Source organism: Pezoporus flaviventris, unplaced genomic scaffold (assembly GCF_033815535.1).
Source record: "Pezoporus flaviventris isolate CSIRO_AGI_PZ_B2104156 unplaced genomic scaffold, CSIRO_AGI_Pfla_v1 ptg000083l, whole genome shotgun sequence".
Taxonomy (NCBI): Eukaryota; Metazoa; Chordata; class Aves; order Psittaciformes; family Psittacidae; genus Pezoporus; species Pezoporus flaviventris.
This window is the reverse complement of record NW_026892631.1, coordinates 211220-230757: the sequence shown is the minus strand read 5'-3', so window position 1 is coordinate 230757 and position 19538 is coordinate 211220. Positions and strand designations below refer to the sequence as shown.

At 36.2% G+C, this 19538-nt stretch overlaps 1 protein-coding gene across 4 annotated transcripts in view; it reads left to right on the top strand.

Annotated features, from left to right (window-relative positions):
• Window positions 1-19538, top strand: part of USH2A (usherin) — a 372149-nt gene that overhangs the window by 209498 nt on the left and 143113 nt on the right. For all 4 annotated transcript variants that reach the window (XR_009747198.1, XM_061475268.1, XM_061475270.1 and 1 more), the window contains exon 38: window positions 6414-6593. Coding sequence is in view for 3 of the 4 variants with exons in the window: in XM_061475268.1 (XP_061331252.1) it covers window positions 6414-6593 (180 nt within the window). In the remaining variant the exon portion in view is untranslated. The remainder of the gene's footprint in view (window positions 1-6413; window positions 6594-19538) is intronic.

Below are 19538 nucleotides of genomic sequence, written 5' to 3'. Positions count from 1 at the left end.
ATACCATGTTTTAACTGGAAGGTTAAATGAGGCAGATTCAATGAGCAAGGCTCATTGTACATTTTTTATTTTTATGAAAATTCTGTACATCTCAAGACAAAATGTACCAAATTTACAACTGTGAAAAAGCACAGAAGGTTACTTCGCCTGTTTTAAAGTGAGGGAAACTGAGCTGTCAAAGAAACAACTGGAGTAGTACAGTGAGAATGTGCATCTCTGAGCTTTCAGATTTTTGTTGTATGTGGCTATAGTATGTTGCCATCATGTTCTTTAATTATTTTCTGGTTTTCAGTCTTAAAGCTAAAGGCTGATTTAATTACCAGGGAAAGAAGTGAAGTTTTTCAATGATGGTAATGTGAACTGTTCCTTATTGACAGTAATATTAATATTTTGGATTCATAGTTTTTGAGTTTGCTTCAGTGCTTTTAAATTACCCATCTTGCCTCATACAGCAACTCTCTCTAGCCCATGAGAATGAAGGGTTCCTGCGATAAGAGAATCTTTAAGTCTTTGACTCAGTCTGATGGACTGAGAGCAGAGGAGGAAATAGTGCTTCAGGAGACTGAGCTGCAGAATTGTCGTTGTACTCATCTGAAAGAACAAACACCAAAAGCAAAGCCCTGAAACAGAACAAAACCACTACAAAGCACAACCCTCCTGCCCCAAACACTGTTGGAAAGAGTGTTTTTGCCTCAAAGCACAGAAACCACTTCCCAAGATCAGTATAGCAATTGAGATGACAATTGGAGAACAGTTCCTTATTACAGTTCTTAGGAAAAAAGTCACCGGTAATGATAAGGAAAGATTTTCAGCCATGTTTTATTGGGATAATTGAACTAATGGAAGCTCGTGTTGTTTCTTTTGAATGCTGCTCTGGAAAGAGTGGGAAAGGGAGAGAGGGAGAGAAGAAAAATCTTAGCTGGGAGGGAAGGAGTAGCTTATGTGGAAGTTAACAAAGCTGAAGAATAGGTAAGAAAAGAAGGCAGAAAGCAGCCCAGGGACAGAAACTGGGGGACAATGAGGGTGGGGTATGGGGAAAAGGAGTGAAAAAGTGAACTCTTGTTTCATTTTTATTTTGCTCTTCTGACATTAACTTCTGTGGCTAATGTTTAACCTCTGTATGCTTACACACGTATAAAGCAGGCATAACAATAATTGTGTTTGTGCTAGTTTACTAAGTAATCTTTGTTTAATTCTTTAGATTCTTATATGTACTTGTCGTTGATGTGAATTTTTGCTACCTTTATTCTTTCTGTAGTATTCTAAAGTAGTAATAGTTCTGTTTCTACCTGTCTGAATATTATGGAGCAACATGCTTTTTAATGTAAAAGATGTTATCAGGGCCTGTATATACATAATGGAAGCACTATAGATTGGTAATATTATTTTAGAGCGTGGCACAAAGCCTTACAGTCACTCAAAAAATACCTTTGGCATGTAGTAGCACATAATATGTAGTGTACTTTTGTGATAGAACTCTTGGCGTTATCTTGAAATAGTGATAGTAAAAGAAAATGATAGCTCATTAAACATTTGTGATGATAAGACTCAAGTGTTTAATGCTTTTTTACCTTTTTTACCTGTTTTTACCTTTTAGGTGTAAATTTCTCCGCATTTCACAAACTACAGTCCTGTAGTATTGTTTAAATTCAGACAAATCTGGGGGCAAGACATCAGTCAGCCAATTTTTAGGACACCTCAGATATAAAGAGGTAGAAATCTATTTTACTATGGTGGCTCAGTTTTTGAAGTGCCATAGGAATACCAATAGAGAAGTATAAGGAAGTTCTGTATGACAGCTAGCTTTTCATGATTAGGTAAAGAAAAGCCCACAGTAATATTTTTCACAAGCACAGCCTCCTTGCTGCCTGAAGTCAAAAGTATAGTTCTGTCAGTGGGTTTGTGATACTGACACATTAGACTGCTTATGTTTAAATTTATTACTTAATAGTCACAAATGCGGTGGTAGTAATAGAAGCATTTGGTATTTGCCTACATATATGAAACATACAGTTTTTCTGCTTGATATGTAAAAAAGAAACATCTTTCCTTAAAACCCATCAAGACAGAGTACCTTTGAATGTGTCAAATTCTGGGGAAAAATGCCTAGTTTTTGAATGTGAGATGAATGTGTTTAGCTTGTATGATTTCTTTTCCCCATTGCAGTCTTTGTCATGAAAATAGTTCCATGTTGTACCATTTCCCGCACTCCTGACAACCTTTGTCACATGAATAAGATATCAGAACACTAATGACTAATATACAGGATTCTGTGTCTGCTGATACTATACTGTACTTCTGTGACCTTTTCAATATTATGTATTCTGATTGGCTGTCCATTTCACCTCTTTCCCACAAGTTAATAAGGCTGTAAAAAGGAGAGGACTTGAAATCACCAGCCAGTCAAATTACAGAATATTGAAAAGGTCAGAGCAGTATAGCACACATGAAAAAATTAGGGAATATATGAGGCATTAAAATTCTTGTGACAATGATTATAACAAGAATGGAAAAGGGATACCTGTTTCTGTTATTTCAATCTAGTGAACCCCATAGGATGATGAGCCCAGGACAGCAGTAATTTGCGCACCACCAACCCACAGGAGCTTTATTCACCTGTTTACAGGTGTAGTAACAGGAATGCACAGCTGCTTGGGAGCCCCTTTCAGAGGGTCCACCCGAAACCATAGTGAACCTTCAAACACAAAAATATTCATCAGCTAGAGTGCTGTGTGAATCTTAGCACTTTTAAACAATGTATATTCGTATATCTTTTTTTGCATGAGCATGTTATATTACTTGACTTTGTTTCAGGTATGCTTGTTTTTTAAGTATGGATATGGGTGTTCTTTAGCTGTAATTTCTTCATTTGGATGTTTTCCTGAAACACTGAGATGCTTTGATCTGGTATAAACTACGAATAAACTGGTGTTTCTCAAATACCAGACCTAGACAAAGAGATCCCTCAGAAACACCGGGGGAAATAAGGATTCTAGGTGCAGAAATACTGAAAGATGCATGGGGCAGCCTTTTACGTCTGCAAAGGCTTTAGTCTTTTTTTGCGAGGTTATAGGAGACAGTGGCTCTGAGCATCTTTCCATCTGAACTTATCTTTTGCTGCTGGAGTATCTCAGTCTTGAAGGACATGGTAAGCCAGTTCTGGGAGTCTGATTTCTGCTTCCTTAGGTTGTTAGGTTAAGTCCTGGTTAGATTGCTCACATTAGCTGTGTCTTGAGGGGATCTTGGTTGTTGGAGTGCTAGTGACTGTTCATGGCAGGAGTTACAAGAAAGAAATGTGCAGGAGCAAGGAGGTATGCTGGTAGAAACTACTTTTCTGAAGCAAAACAATGCCTCTGAGTGTCTGAGGCAGCTGCTGTTTAGATCTGTGGCAGAATTGCTGGTAGTTTGCAGTGGGACCTATGAGTGGGATGGAGAGGAAAACACATATGAAAAATGGAAGAGAGGTTTCGTGGACTTCTCTCACAAATAGGGTCCACACTGAAGCAGTCTAGGCAGGAATGACACAGAGTGATACAACAGGGTTATTGCTGTATCACTTTCTGTCAGGCTGAACCTGTGTGTCTGCATTTTCCAGCCCACTGGAAGCAAAGTTCAGGCAGTGAGAAGTGGCAAAGCTTCATATTGCATCTCATCCTGTCAGACCTGCATTTTAAAAAAGTTCCTCTAATACTATACATGCCAGTAGCAGTAAGTTACTTGGCTGGGAACTGGGATAAAATCCCTTTTGTCTGTGTAAAATTCAAGTTAGGAAACTTGTGAGTACTCCTCAGCTTTTTATTAGAAGCAGTGAAACATTTTGAACTGATATGTTGTCTATCTCATTGTGAATTTGCAAGTTCATTTTTGACCTGAATAAAATGGTTATGTAATTACATACTTCTCCTAATTATTGAGTAATTATATACTTCTTATAATTGCCGAGTAATCACTCTGCGATAACTAGAATGTAATGTTACAACTAATTGTATAATTACTGTATATTAATGTTGTTATTCAGGCAACTTGGAATAGAGTGTTATCCTTTTAATTCTTTTCCTGTTACTCAAAACTGTATTTTTGAAAAGACGATATAGTTAGCCACTGGAAGAAAGACTAATAGTGAAATAAAAATATCAGCAGAGGAAGTACACACTTTCATTCTGGGCTCAGGTGGATAAGAGTAAATATTAACATGTTAAGACTGTACCGTTGATAGAAAAAGTTTAATTTTCTCAGGAGTTGAGCACATAAATTGCTGTTAGGGACTCTTTTATGCTTGAGATTTGTATTGATCTCATGTGCCTTGATCTGTCAACACCGGATTTTTAATCTTTCCTTCGCATTATAGGTGAAACATTTAAGAAATACACCTCTTTTCACAGCCAGCCAAGTCCTTAAGGACCTTCAGAATCTATGTCAGTTGACCATTTCTAATGGCTTTCTTGTTAACAAAACAATGGGTGCACATGTTGTTGGGTGTGCTTCACAAATAATGTGTCATGGTCTGCCTGGAGGTGCACAGAAAAACTGTGATAATGGGGAAAATGTGCTTTGCTGGATTGTTTCTACTCACAAATCTCACATAGGGACAGTTTCACAAATGTGCAGAAGGAGGGTTTGATATACAATTTAAGAGCTAAGATCAGGTAATGCAGAGACATGTTTATATTGTTGGCTGGGGACATAAGAGTAATCCTAGACAAAATAACTCTGCTTCTGCAGAATTGGTATGTCTGTATGTGGAATGTGTAAAACATGGTGGTTGTTCTTGCATGATAAGAAGCTTTGCCTCCATTGGTGTTTATAAAATGGAGTCTCTCAGGCTAATGTAAAATTCAGTGAAAACCAGAAAAAATCCATCAGTTTTCATGATGTCATTCTACATTCACACTACTGTTGTTGTTCAGGTAATCTGGTAGTATGGCATGGTGTAATCCAAGTAGAATTTGAGCAACGAGAAACTAGACTACAAGGCAGATTTATAAAGCTATCCCCCTCCCCAAAACCTCAGAAAGTAAATTTTCCATCTTCCACAAGAAGAATAAGTGAAAACACCCTTTATGCATCAATATGAGCATCACAATAATGGAATAGCTTGATCCTGTACCATAAGTGAATCACAGTTTTTTTATAGGAATCCTTAAATTAGAAGAAAGTCCAGGTCACTCACCCATGGTAAAATGTAATTTAAGCATGACTGAAATATACTGCATATGCACGTTAGTGCACTTCATAGAAATATGGACTATTTGGAAAACTTTCAGATTTAAAAGTATTTCTGTTTTAATAGTTCATTTGAAACTTGCAGAAGAATGAGTAAACCCAATGAATTTCAGTTAAAAAATAATTAAAAGAGAGTTTATAAGGTGAGGTTTTTTTTAAGTCTTATTTGGATTTTGTAGAGGACTCAGATGTGAATATTTAATCTTCTGCCCATGACAATGCCTTAATTAATTTAAGATATTATTAATAGTTATATTCTGTTTAATCTTATCCTCATACCAGTGGTCTCAGACTTGTGTGATTCTGTTGTTGTTTGTAATGCAAAATTTCCATCAGTTTCAATGTGAGAGCTCTCCATGGCATGGTGGATAATAGTAATAATATTAGCCATTAATAGAGCATTTAATATGTTCAAAATATTGGGTAATCTTGCAGCTTTATTCTCAGATGCATGAGTGAAATCTTCATCAAGTCAAAAAAGGTTGTTACTTGACATACATTTTATTATTATTATTTTCCAGTCTTACTGATCAGTATTTTGGAAAGGTTTTTGTTGTGGTGCTTATTTTTGTAGGGTAAAATATTGTCTTATCTTGAGTTTGAGATCTTCAGAGTTGTAAAGGACATGTTGTTTGCTGTGGTGTCCTCTGTTAATGTCAGCTGATAACTGAATACTTCACATCCTTGTTTTATCATTGAGAGGATTGCAGGCCATGCTGGAAAGTATGTGTGTCTTACTGAAGATGACTAATTCTTATGTAAGCAATTAGCTTGTAACTCCTAAGGTAAGCAATTTTCTAGTGAATTCAACAGGTTTTACTAGTCATTCTTAGGCATAAGAGTTAACCTTAATGTTTTGAATTTGTAATTATCACAAACTGTTCTAAATATGAGTAATTTCTGAAATCTGACTTCTGTTTGCAGTATATAGCAGTCAGCTTTGCAATTTTATGGTTGATTAATTTAGTTTCCAAGAAGTTTTACAAGTACCATAAACTGTTGGCAAAAGAAGGAGAAATTGGTGAATAATATGCTTTCTTCCAAATAGGACTTTTTATTTTGGCATTTATGGTATCAATGGCAACTTTTAATTTAACTACAAATAAGACTTAGTTCATAAAGACAATGAATTGTAGCAGTTACAAGGTCTAATATTTTTTCTCCCTGTACCCCTTCTTTTTCCCTAACAGCTGATGCTAATTATTCTATTGTAAATGGTACTCGGATGTTATTCAGCAGCAACAAATCCCATGTATGGGTGCCCATTAAAGGACTGATTCCGTTTTCTAACTACACAGTACAAGTGAATGCTTCCAACAGCCAGGGCAGCTTGATAAGTGATGCTATAACAGTAGTCATGCCTCCAGGAGGTAAGTATGAAAAAGTGCTTTTTCTCTGCATGTAACAATTACAAAATAATCTGCTGAGCAAAACATTTATGTATTATTGCAAGTGAAGAATGGAATTTCAGAAGAATATGCTTTTATTAGTAGTTCTTAGTAACAAAATTGTTCTTTTCACCTTCTAGTTTGTCACATTCTTAGTTTAAGAGCTAGAGAATGAAAACAGGTAGTTGTATTGTTAACATGTAGTGTAGGTCAGAAGCGCACTATATGCTTCATTCCTTTTGCTGTGAATGGTGCTGTATTCTATCATGGATGGCTAATCTAGTCTAAGAATATAGAAAAGGTCACCTGCATTTTGTAATATGTTTTAGAGCAAAAGTTGCAAGTGCTGACAAAGATCTCTTATTGGATAGATTTAGATCATTTATTTAATAATAAAAGCCATTGGTAAAATATCAAGCCAGAATCCACTAAATGGTGTAGCTGTAAGTCAATTACAATGTGCTGATTTACAGTGAATGAGGAGCCAAGCCACTTTGGATGTTATCTTCATTAAAATTTCAAATAAAAAAGGCTTGAGCAGGTACTCCCTAAACACTGTGCACGATTTATTTTCATTTGTAATCTTTTTTATGAAAGCTTAAATTTATAAGTGATGCATATGTGTTCCTTTTGCATTCTCTTTTCATGGACATCCTAGTGAATTAGTTTTTGTTGAATAAATGCCAGTGGAAACAATGAATTTGAGGCAATTTTGAATTCTAATGTGAGAGCTCAACTTGATCTTGAGAGTTGTAGCTGCAGCTGATCATCAGGAATAGTGTAGATTGATAGAACGTTTGAAAGTAAAATAAAGAAAAAAGGCAAAGGAAAACAAACAAACAAACAAAATCCCATAAACCTTACATCTTAAAAATACACTTGGAACTGTTTGTTTTTAGATAGATGGGTTGACTTTGGGGCCAAACCAATAGAACAGCTTCTGAGAAGTGAACAAATAAAATGCAGTCTGTATGACACATTACTGAGGAATACAGAAAAGGTAAATTCCCAGAAGATTTTATGCTTTTCTAATCTGATTGCCAAATTACACCTAATATTAACAGATATACATTTTCATATAACAATAAAACTGTTTTACTGCTTTCTTAACACAGAGAAGTTAGATGCTGACATTTCTGATCCCAGTGTCATACTTCAGTTTTGCATGCAGAAATAGCAAAATTTGGTAGTGAAAATTTTACCAAAGGAGAAGGTAAGGGATCTTTATAGATGGGCAAGGATGTGTACAAGTTTATGACAGCCGTTAAGATACACTTTCTTTCATCATTAGATTGTTGTTGATTACAACTAGAAAACTTATAGCTTTGAAATTATCTTCTTTATGACCTTGTGGTAGTTTAAAAGCAATACCTCATTGATTAAATAGGTTTTAGTTCACGCTTCCTTTTAGTTAATGATCTGAAAACATATTATCCTGATTTACACATAAAATCATGCTGAAAAGCATGTGGCATTCAGTAGGATATGTGTGTTTAGTAGAATTAAATTAGCAGTGAGAGTTATTAACGAAATCTTCCATACTATTATCCAGTGGACTGTGATCTGTAGTGAAATGAATAATAAGTGAAGCAGTGCATATGAGAGTACTCTCACTATATGTGTGCACACATGCAGACACACACACATGTATATCTAGGCAAATGTATATTTACCATGATGTTTATGATGATGACTTTTTGGATTACATACAATTCCATTGCATGCTAAATTATGAGTGTAGTGGTAACTTTACACTGGGCTGTATTCAGTGCCTTCACTTACAAACACTTTGTAAATCATTAAACAAAATCTAGATGCTAGTAAAACCAGAAGGAATTTTATTTTCTGTGGAGTATGCTTTATGAAGCTTGTTGGAAGACTGTGTAAGAGAGCGAGTGATAGAGGACAAAAGAGTATTGCATTCTGAAGTTATTGCAGGTCACAATTATGATCCAATTTTTTTTTCAACATGCATTTCTTTAGTTTCATTTTGTTTTTACTTCAGAGGCATTGCACATGATAGAAAGCACACCGTATCTTTAACGTTACCTGATTGAATACACCTTCATTTCTCATCAAGCTGATTTGCCACACTTAAAGTCAATGCTTTTTAAAAAAAGTCTCAGAAATAAGGAATTTATTTTATCTTAGCTCTTGAGTAAAATTGCAGTGCAGGTTCAAGTGTTCTTGGAAAGATGAAAAAAAAAACCCACAACAAACTGAATCCTAATGTTAATCCATAAATATGAAGCTTTCTTTTCACCCTTACCCTGTAGTGGTCTGGAGTTACTAATGGGGTTAGGATTTCAACTCTTAATAAGACTTGGTGCATTAGTGTTTTGTATGCATGGAATTCAGCATTTAGTTTAATAAGTGGTTGACATTGGTGGTGTCCCTTAATTTGCTTAAATCTAATTGGCTCTTTTATCAGTCAAACCTGTATGGATTGGCAATTGATCAGAAAGGGTCAGCCATGACTGTGCATGTACTTAAATGCTGGAACCACCAGTTAAAGTCACTGTTTCATAATAAGAAGCTGAAACCATGAGAACAAATTATCTTCAGAGTCAGAAGGCAAAAGAAAGCATAGAAGTTTTTCAGGATGTTCAAGTTCAGAACAAAGGCATTATGGAGTATATAAATTTTAAATACTCTGCTTTTTTTGCCTCAAGACTTCAATCTTTTTTTCCAGATGAACTGAAATCTCTGAAACTGTTACATCAAAGAACTGCATAGAAAGCTAAAAGGGATGGAAGAAGCTTAAAAGGGCATAGTTTAAAATGATTAGTGACAGATTTCATACCACATAGAAAGAAGTTAATATTTTTTTAGTTTTATATTTTTTCCAAAAAGAATAAATTTATTCTATTTATCTTGTCCTAAACTGCTTTGGGAGGAGTTGAAAAAAATAACATACTACCTCATGCTTCACATTAATTTGAGGTTGCCAGCCAGTAAAAAATCTGGAGAATAAATTGTTTTAGAAATAATTGAATTAGGTAAATGAATTGAAATGATACAGGGGATGTAAACCTGCAGAAATCTGGGAAAAAAATCTATATTGAATTCTTGGTTATATATTTTCCTTCTTAGTGAGTGCTATTTCTGGTGTAGTGGCACATAGAAGACCCTGTTAATTTAGGATTTCTTTGTAATAAGAGATGGTAAGCTAGCTGCAGACAAACTGCAGTCACTACAGTTAATAGCTTATACTCCAGTTAAGTCTATTTGTTCACTTCCTTCAACTGCAAGAGCCCTAATATATAAGGGAATAAGAAGTGTGAGTGGAAAGAAAGAAGATAGATTATGTTGGAAAAAGTAGATGTAAAAGAGGTAGCTGAGAGAGACAAGCTGCATATCAGATGGGAAGCAGGAATGTGGAGGCTCAATCACCACCTCCAAAGAACATAAAAGGACTAGATTCCCAAGTAATGACAAGAGATATGAGGCTTGCTGTGGATGGGAAATCTGTATCCCATTGCAGAGTTGTCTTTGTGTAGTTGCTTCTGTTGGGGATTTCAAACCGTTCACCTGGTGCTGACTTAGCTATAGAAAAATCTCCAAGAACTGATATATATTTCCTTTGTAAAGCACAAAAGGGAAGAAACTCTGGAAGAAAATATTTGCCTAAGCGGTGAAGGGTCTCTTTAATCTCTGTCATAATTTATGGAATATGTTTGTTTCTATGCTCTGTCTCTGATTTGCACAACATAGGAATGTCTAGTAAAAATGTCAGATTTTGCCTTGGATTCTTAAGAACCTTCCCTTTGCTGGTCCCTTGTTTCTATATGGGATGCTGCATGGCTCTGACTACAAGCCTGGGCTAGTTTCCAGCAGCAAAAAGTGAGCCTACTTATTTGTGGCTGTCGATGTTTGTACAACATCTACAGAGGATGGAGTCCTGCAACCAGAGGATTTTAGCCACTGTTAGTTTAGGCAGCAACACCTTTGGGACTAGATATTGAACCTGATTGTAGAATCATTGCTCGAATGATGCAAACAATCACATCATACAACTTATATTCACATCTAAAAGTGGTCATGAAAGTTGATCACCGAAGCCAATAGGCCTCCTTAGATGAATGAATATTCAGTAAACAACAAATGGATGCTGTTAGGCCAGAATTATTTAGGAAGAAAAATCAAACCAGAATATGCTTGAGTTTTTCCCTGTGAGACAGGTTTGGTTTTCCATGATGCTCAGTATCACACTAAAAGTCACACTGTAAAACTTGTTTTGAGAGAATTTACTTCAAATTTCAGGTGTTTCTGAGACATTTTTTTAATTTATTCTTGCCTTCTTCCTGTCTGTCTTTTTCCTATAGGCTTAGACTAAAACTCAGCGCAATTCTTTATGTTCTATGTCTTCTGTTTCTTTTCCATTTTTCTTTTCCATTCTCTTATGTCACTTCTTGTAAAGTTAGGTTAGTAAAAAAGGGATTTAAAAATGGATAAAAATAAATGAAACTTGGAAGAAAAATAAAAGAAAAGCTTCTCACATCAATCTGTTATATTCATTGCAAAAAGATATTTAAAACAATTCTGAATTCTCAACAATTTTCGTGATACCTGTATAACTTCAGATTCATATAATCTCTGATTTTGATGAAGAACAGGAAATTTTAAGCAAAATTATGAACAAGTTGTCAGGAGTGAGGTGAGGAGTGTTAACAGAAAGTTCTTCATGAAAAATTGTGACCATATCTTTTCTAGAGGTAGTTTAAGGAGAGACAGCAGGATAGACTAGGGAGAGGAACAGCTTTCCTACATCTCTCGTTAATGACCTAGCTAATTAAAGAGTGTCAGCAGCAAGCTGTGTAAATTGGCCATTTCAGTTCTTTTTGTCCAGAAAGATAAGAGGAGGACTGCAAAACTGTGTGTGGAAAACTGGGAGTTGTTCTAATGAAGCAATAATTCTTCTCTAACCTCTGCAATATTGAATTGATTGTCATTTTCATTAGTTCTACTTTCCTCTTCTATTCCCCTCTCCCAGTCTGTTCAGCACATCTTTAAGCTCATACTGAGCCTATTCTTGGTTTTGTGTGGCAAAAGAAGAGAGAAGTAAGTCTCATTCCTGAAAGGTTGTGTCTTCAGACTCCAGCAACAAGAGGCACAGAGGTGTCCACTTTCCTGAATTGCAGCGAGTTGGGGCTCAGCCTAACTCCACAGATCATAAAGGACTGTCTCAAGGTTGCTTTAAATTGGGCCTTAGTATAAGTCCCTACTCATAAAACTGGGGAGTTCCAGAAGACAATGACACTTCAGCTATGATTGCTTCCTTCCCTTTGTCCCTGCACCCTGTCTTTTTGGGGCTAGGCAGATCTCCCAGAGCTAGAGCTATGCTGTTTCCATGCCCGCAACGTACGTCACCTGTATCAGCTCTTAGGTTGCTGTCTGTCTTCTGGAGCTTCATGAAACAGCAAGAAGATCAAAACTGCAATTTTAGTTGCCTTGAAGAACATTGATTTTTTTTTTTTCTTGATTGGAGAGTGCCAGATGAGAAAGGAAGAACAGCTTGAAATAGCCAAATAATCATCTATAAGCTGGCAATTAACCTCAATGTGGAGGTCTCACTCCAGGTCTTTCCAAAATCTTAGGCTTATCATGAGGTCCAGGCTGTACTTAAAATCTCTTGGAAGAAATCTGTGGTAGAGAATTCATGCTGGAAACTACAGCTTGATTGTACTACTAAAAACCAGAAGACTATATAGTAGTGGGGAATTTAGCAGCAGATAATTATTTAAAATTATGACCTACCAGCATATAAATCTATTTCAGAGCAATTTCAGTTGTACATATAAAAGGACACAATTTAGATGAAGTTTGAAATTTTTATATAATCTTAACCTTATTCATGGTAGGGATTTTTTTTTTAATTCTTTGTAAATCTGAACCAGTTCAGTACTCCAATTAAATTCAACATTCTTTATGTGACAAATTAGGTGGTTCTGTTGAAGGAATTCTACAGTAAAATGACATTGAAATTCCTAGTGAAAACATACAGAAGACATTTGAAAAATCACACCATGATTTTTTTTCTTTATAACTGTTTTCCAGATATATGCAAGAATTGGATTACTTTTTATGTTACTTTGCTGTGGTGATTTGCACTGCTTTTCTAAAAAGCTCAATTTATTATATTTATTTTTGACAACTCCTGCCCCTGTAGTTTCCAGAATAAAATGGCATTTTCATTAACTGTCATCAAGGCAACTGTCTGTGGTTTAGTGGCTGTTTTTCAGTTGTTTTTTTTTTTGTTTTGGTCTTTAGTTTTCTGCACTTGAAGCATCTAGACTATGGAAGTCAGCCTTCTTATCATAAAGCATTTTTCCTCCATATAATTAATTATTTGTTCTGGTGGCATTTTATGTTTGATTTTTTCCTAGTAAAATGCTCCTTATTATGCATCATCCCTCATGTTGTCTTTGGGGTAGTTGACTGAGTACCTAAGGAGAAATATACTTCTCTATAAAGACCAAAAGGGAGAGAAAAGGGAAGTTGAGTGAGAATCAGTCATTAGAGTCACAATTTCTCCTCTGGTACCTATATAATGCACAGTTGTCATATGCTACCCTCTTTCTTACAACAAAGCTGACTGTATATGTCTACAGTCCTCAGTGATTCCTGACATTTGACACGCTTTCTTCACTGTGTTTTTCTTTCTGAAAAGAAAGTGTGCAGATGCACACATGCAAATATGTATGCGATTAGTGTATAAATGTTCATGCATGCATGCTGGATTTTTTTGTCTTTTTTTTTTCTGTGGACTTGTATGTAGGTCTTATTCACTCTTCTGACAAAGAAATACTGTGCTCTTCAATTAATTCCAGGTTAGTAAAATAAGAGAGAAAGGGAATTCATGTATTCCATGTTATGGTGGGATACATCCAGTACTGAATTATGTTAATTCTTACTGCTTTTTATACTGACGTACTTACTTTATGATTTTTACAAATCTTTACTAATTCAGCCTTCCAGTAGGCTTCTAAAGTGACTGTGGTTTGTTATTCCTATTTTACATATAGACAGAAAGACAGGCATTGTCTTGGCAAGGGAAAGTAAAAAAGATTTTTATGTTCAGCCTCATGCTGAGAAGTGTAATATACGTGCCAGAAAGTCTGTCAGCCTTCCTTCTTGTCCCTCAGCTTAGACCTGGGGATTGCCTCTTCATGAAGAACGTGACCATAATTAAATGCAATCATTGTATATATAGTAAATACATGAATTTAGGTTGGCTGCTTTTAGATTATCTAAACGGCTCTAACAGAACATGAAGAAAGAAATGAAGTTGAATGAGTAAAGAGATGGCATTCCGTAAAGAAAGAATACTTCTCTATTCTCTGTTTTAACTTTTACCAAAATTGTGAGTGCTCTTACATCCTAAGAAGCTTGTCTGAGAGGGTTATGCTTAAGAAATTGGTAGTGCTGTCCAAAAAATTCGACAGAAAGCTCCTGATGGTTGTAATCTGAATTAATCAGCTGTAAATTTTCTGTGATGAAGATTTAGCCCTTTCAGTGTTTAAAAATGAACAAAGGAGAGGAGATTTTCCCTTCTTCGTTACCTTTTGTCAAAAGATTGAAGAAAATCTGTATTGTAGAGAATAAATGTTGCCAAAGTATTTCTTTCACCTCAACATAGGGTGAATTGTATGTGCAGACTGGAGTAAATGTTTTGACACGTCTCGTGGCATATAAGGCAAAACACAAACAGCCTGGCTTGGGTTTGAATGAAACGTAATGTTGTTACTAAGGCTTTTAATCAATTAGGATGCCCAATTTTGAACAATAAGAGAGTAGCCAAGGCCTTTTCAGTAAAAATACTTGGGAACAGGTTATTTATTCATTGTTGTATATTGACACACTTCCACCATTTGCAGTGAATTTGTGTGTTCTTCACCATTATCGAAGGAAATGAAGCCAAGAGTTAATTCATATAAATGGTTTGTTAAGAGTATCTAGAACATCCTATGTCAATGGGTTGAGTATAAAAGGTTGTGACCCTTTTCCCCTTCTATCAGATAACTCAGTTGTGGATTTCACACAATTATTTCCATGTGTGAATAGGCTTGTCTGAATTGCTTTTTATTCACCTTAAATATTAAAAATTTTGCTTCAGTGGGTAACACCAGATCATATTTCTGTCAATTGAAATGCTATTTTTAGTGGGGGACCAATCCATTAAAAGTTAGGGATTTTTGCCACAGTTAGGTGGAACAGAGGTGTCACCTTTCCTATTCTGTCACAGCTCATCTCAGAGCACTGGCCAAAAGAGAGGGATCTGGATTATTCGTTCTAAAATGACTAACAAACATTCTCATCTCCCACTTGCCAGGCAGTGTGCTAATTTTTCGGTTCATAAGCAAGGGAGGCAGACTACTGCCCATCTTTCCTGTTGAAACTACTACAAGGGAGAGGGGAAAAACAGTCTTACTGGGGGAGAAGACAGAGGAGATGCTATGGTAACCCAGGGCTAAAGGCACTTTTCAGGTTGGGGTGAAGCAATGTATATGTCAGCAGCAATGGGGGCAAGAGGAGCAGGTACTGAGTCCTGGGCATTTGTGGATCAGTGCTGATACTCAGCATGAGCATCAGAACATGATCCTATTGCTACTTTCTAATACAGCTTAAGTTATTGGTACTGCAGCTGTTGAACTAGAATGTAACATGAACTGACAGCCATAGCATTGCGGTTGGCAATTGTGAGAAGTGATAAGAATTCTTGTTTACTCTGTAAATGTGATAGTTCAGATTTGTCAGGCTCGGCCTCATGTGTTACATTAAGAGAACAGCATACAGTGTTTTGTTGTTATTTTCCTAATTACAGTAGTTTTATTTCCAGAACTAAATTTTTGATTCTGCTTTTTGCCATTGTGCAGATTACCTCCCTGAGATTTTTGCATGTTGATCAATGGCAGGATTTGGTAATATAGGAAAAAGCACTTCATACCATTAATGATGACAGATACAATTAAATGAACTCTCTGCCATCTCCTTTGATGTACACAGATTTTCCCCATTAATATTGATGGACTTTAGAGTCACAAGCACGTATTGGGAGGGGAGCAAGCCCTTGAATGTTGTATTTTGCTCTTTGTGGAGCTGCCTATATCACTTTGTCTAAATGTAAGGAAAGCTGCTGACAGTTTTTGTATATTAAATTATAACTGAAAACTAAATCAAGGATCAAAGATGCTCTTTGGGAGACATCACTTTACTGGTAGGAAAAATCATTACCTTTTTTTTAACAGTCTCACGTATTTGTACTGTATGCCTTGGAAATACCATTCCCTACAGTTTCTGAATCTTGATGTTTAATTTAACATAAAGGTCTTTGAGCAGCAGAAGGGGAGGGGGGCTTCTGCTAGTAAAGGCTCGTAGAAGGAAATTGAAACGTACATGTTTTTTCTCATTTATCAAACAAGTGCGAAAATCTAAACTGACATTTTATATCAAATGAATTATGAACTGTGTACTTTGTACCTAAGGGAACAACTACTTAATTAGACTTTTGTTAAAAAGAGAGAGAGAGGGAAAAAATAAGCTTTTAATAAAATATACAGTCATTTTTTGTATTTGTCTGAACCTGACACATGCTGTACTTTACAGAAGAAAACCAGAGTATAGGCTACTTCAAAGGCTGTATTCTTTGAATGCCTTACAGTGAATTGGGAAGCAGGTTAAGATAGCACACAAACCAGAGTTTCTACTTAATAAGTATTGTTGCTTTGATATTTTTTGTTTTCAGCCTTGTTCACTTTCAATGAACAGGAAAATATAATATGTTTTTTAATAGCTTGAAGATTGAAGTGAAGTAGTGAATGACGATTATTATTATTTTTAAACTTCTGTTTGTAAGAATATGGTTGACACTGAAAAATACTTCCAGGGAGCAAAGTTTTAGAAGGCACTTGATTGAACTGTAAGAGGTAAATTTTCAAGGAATTATATACTCAGTATTTTAAAGGCATGACTTCCACTGTCTTTAGATGAACAACACTTCTTGCAAGCAAAGAGGAGACTCCCAGTCTGTAAAGTTAGAGTTTGCAAAATTGGTAAGATTTTGAACCTTCCAAATTTCTGAATTTCAGTGGTAATATGTTTATTTCAGTGCTTTGGCATAGAAGACACTTTGATATTGTTGTAATAAGAGTCTACACATTAGAGAAACTGGGAAATGAGAAGATAAAATTCCATGGTGTCTTTGACAACATATTCCCTAGTACACTCCTGTGGCACTTTTGGAGAGATGAACAAAATAGTTAAGAACTAGTTGCTTTTCTCATATCGTATATTTCATAAAGATATATTTAGTAAGATTAGGTAAGTCAGAATATACAAAAGCTTTCAGAAACTCTACAAGTGTCTTGCAGAAAACAGTGGTGTATGAACAATTGTGGGAATATCATACTATGAATGTATCACAAAATCTGAACCACAGTGAGACCAGCTATGTTTGTAGCTTTAATATTATTTCCTATCAGTACCATTAGGAGACTAAAACCAAAACTGGAATGAGATGTACTAATGATGGCACATCTCAGCTGAGATACCCAGATGTACTCACAACCAAGGAGGCAGTGCCTTGGTCTTTGCAAGTTTGCAGTAATGATAAAGTCATCTGATCCTTTAATGTGAATCTCCTGTGAAAAATGGTTTATTTATTATGCTAGACAATGGGTATTTCTATTTAGAAGTAAGGTGATAATTTTTCTTTATTTGTATCTTATATTTACTTTTATTATTCAACAATACTGATTTTCTAGGTGTTCTGTTTATACATCATAATATTTAGAATCATAGAATCATAGAATAGTTAGGGTTGGAGAGGACCTTAAGATCATCCAGTTCCAACCCCCCAGCCATGGGCAGGGTCACCTCACACTAAACCATGCCACCCAAGGCTCTGTCCAACCTGGCCGTGAACTCCACCAGCAATGGAGCATTCACAACTTCCCTGGACAACCCATTCCAGTGCCTCACCACCCTTACTGTAAAGAACTTCTTCATAATTTCCAATCTAAACTTCCCCTGTTTAAGTTTTAACCCGTTACCCCTTGTTCTATCACTACAGTCCCTAATGAAGAGTCCCTCCCCAGTATCCCTATAGCCCCCCTTCAGATGCTGGAAGGCTGCTATGAGGTCTCCATGTATCAAAACAACACATAAATGCCACTAGAAATGTGGCAGTGTAAACGCACATTCCTGTTACAGAAAGGGAAGGAAAAGAGGTGGCAGCTTGAGGCGGTTCAGTGGTTTCACAAAGCCACAATAGAGAGTTGGTCCCCTCCAAACATGCTGGAGAGTCAGAATTCCTGGTTGTGCTGTCTGTGGAGGAGATGAGAGGGATGGGGACAATAGGTGAATGTGAGAAGAACCATTTCCTTCTTCCTTAACACCTGCTTCTCATTTTCCCTATAAAAAGACATCTTTTTGGTTACTTCCTATGGCATAAAGAAGTTAATTAGCAGCTGTGAATTAAATCCAGCTCTGTGTTTCCTAGATTGCTAGGAGCAGAAACTTTGAGGAAACTTCTTTTCCTTCTCTTTCTGCAAATAAAGGAAAGAATTTGAGGGGAAAAGTGTCTCTTACAGTTTTGTTTGTTTCATGGCCAAAAGGTAGCCCATTGACCTGGATCCTGCAGGTACCTGTAGGACATTCAAAGTTAATAAGACTGCACCATCCACTGTGCATAGTGGCTCCCTAACAACAGCTTATCTGTCATCTTGTCAGGTATGTTTTCTATTTATGGAAATTTTCAAGCTTGGATTGCATCAGAAATGGCAATATTCCACAGGAAAAAAAGAAATGGATTAAAAATAACTGCAAGTAATTTTGTTGCAGATCTACTTTATTTGCAAACCTGCGTTGTTCTCCAGTCTGTAGATTTAGGGGTATATAAAGTGGTTCTGTCAAAATGCACATCAGCTGGCAACTTCAGTTTTCTGCCAGAAGGCTACACTGTTCTGTGACTAAGTACTGTCGCATTTATACTGCAGGAGTGCGCACAATGCATTGAACCAGGAGACTTCTTATTTAACGAGACCATTCACATCTTTCTAACACCTCACTTTCTTTAGCATTCAGTTAGGTTTCTGTAAGTTTATTTCACAACACGTGGAGTTATAACAAGAATCAGTTGCAGAAACCATGTTCTCTTGTTCAGGTGGAATGATGCTTTCTGGTTTGGAATATCCTATGTTATCCTTTTGCTTTTGGTCATAGAATGAAACAATATTAAAAATTAATTTTCACAAGCTTATGTTTCAGACAGAGGCTTAGGCTTCTGGTAACTTCACCACCTCCTTGCCTTTTCCCTTTTCTTTTTCTTTCTTCATCTTACATGATGTTAGAATCCCTTTAATTGAAACATTAGGCTGAAAAGGAGTTCATGAAATCATTTTGTGTATCTTCTTTCCTCAAAGCCATAAGTTGTCTCATTTCTGGAAAAACATTTGGTTTCTCTGATGAAGATTTGAAATCCTTCTTGCAACATTTTAATCCCATTACTGTATGTTCTGTTTTCCAGGACACAGAGATTCTCTCTTTGCAAAACTTCTGTGAAGTTGAAGATTTTTACGTCCATCCCTTTGCTCAACTATTATTCTTAAAGCTACATGGTTTAAACTTTCTTCCCTGGTCTTTTCCCAACCATTAGTGATGTAATTTGCTTTATTGATGTGTTTGCTTTTGGGAAGCCCCCATTTCCATAGCTATATAAGAACTGTCTAGTTTCAAACACAAAGTAAAAGGATTAAAAGCCAGCTTCCAGCTCTTTGAAATTTTGCCATCAACATTAAGAAAGAAGGTTCAGTTTAGTCAAGTGTTTCCTTGCCAGCAGTCTATGAGACTCTAACCAGAGATGATTCCACCAATGTGGACGCTAGCATACCGCATGCATGCCTCTGATCATAGCTCTCTGCCTGCAGA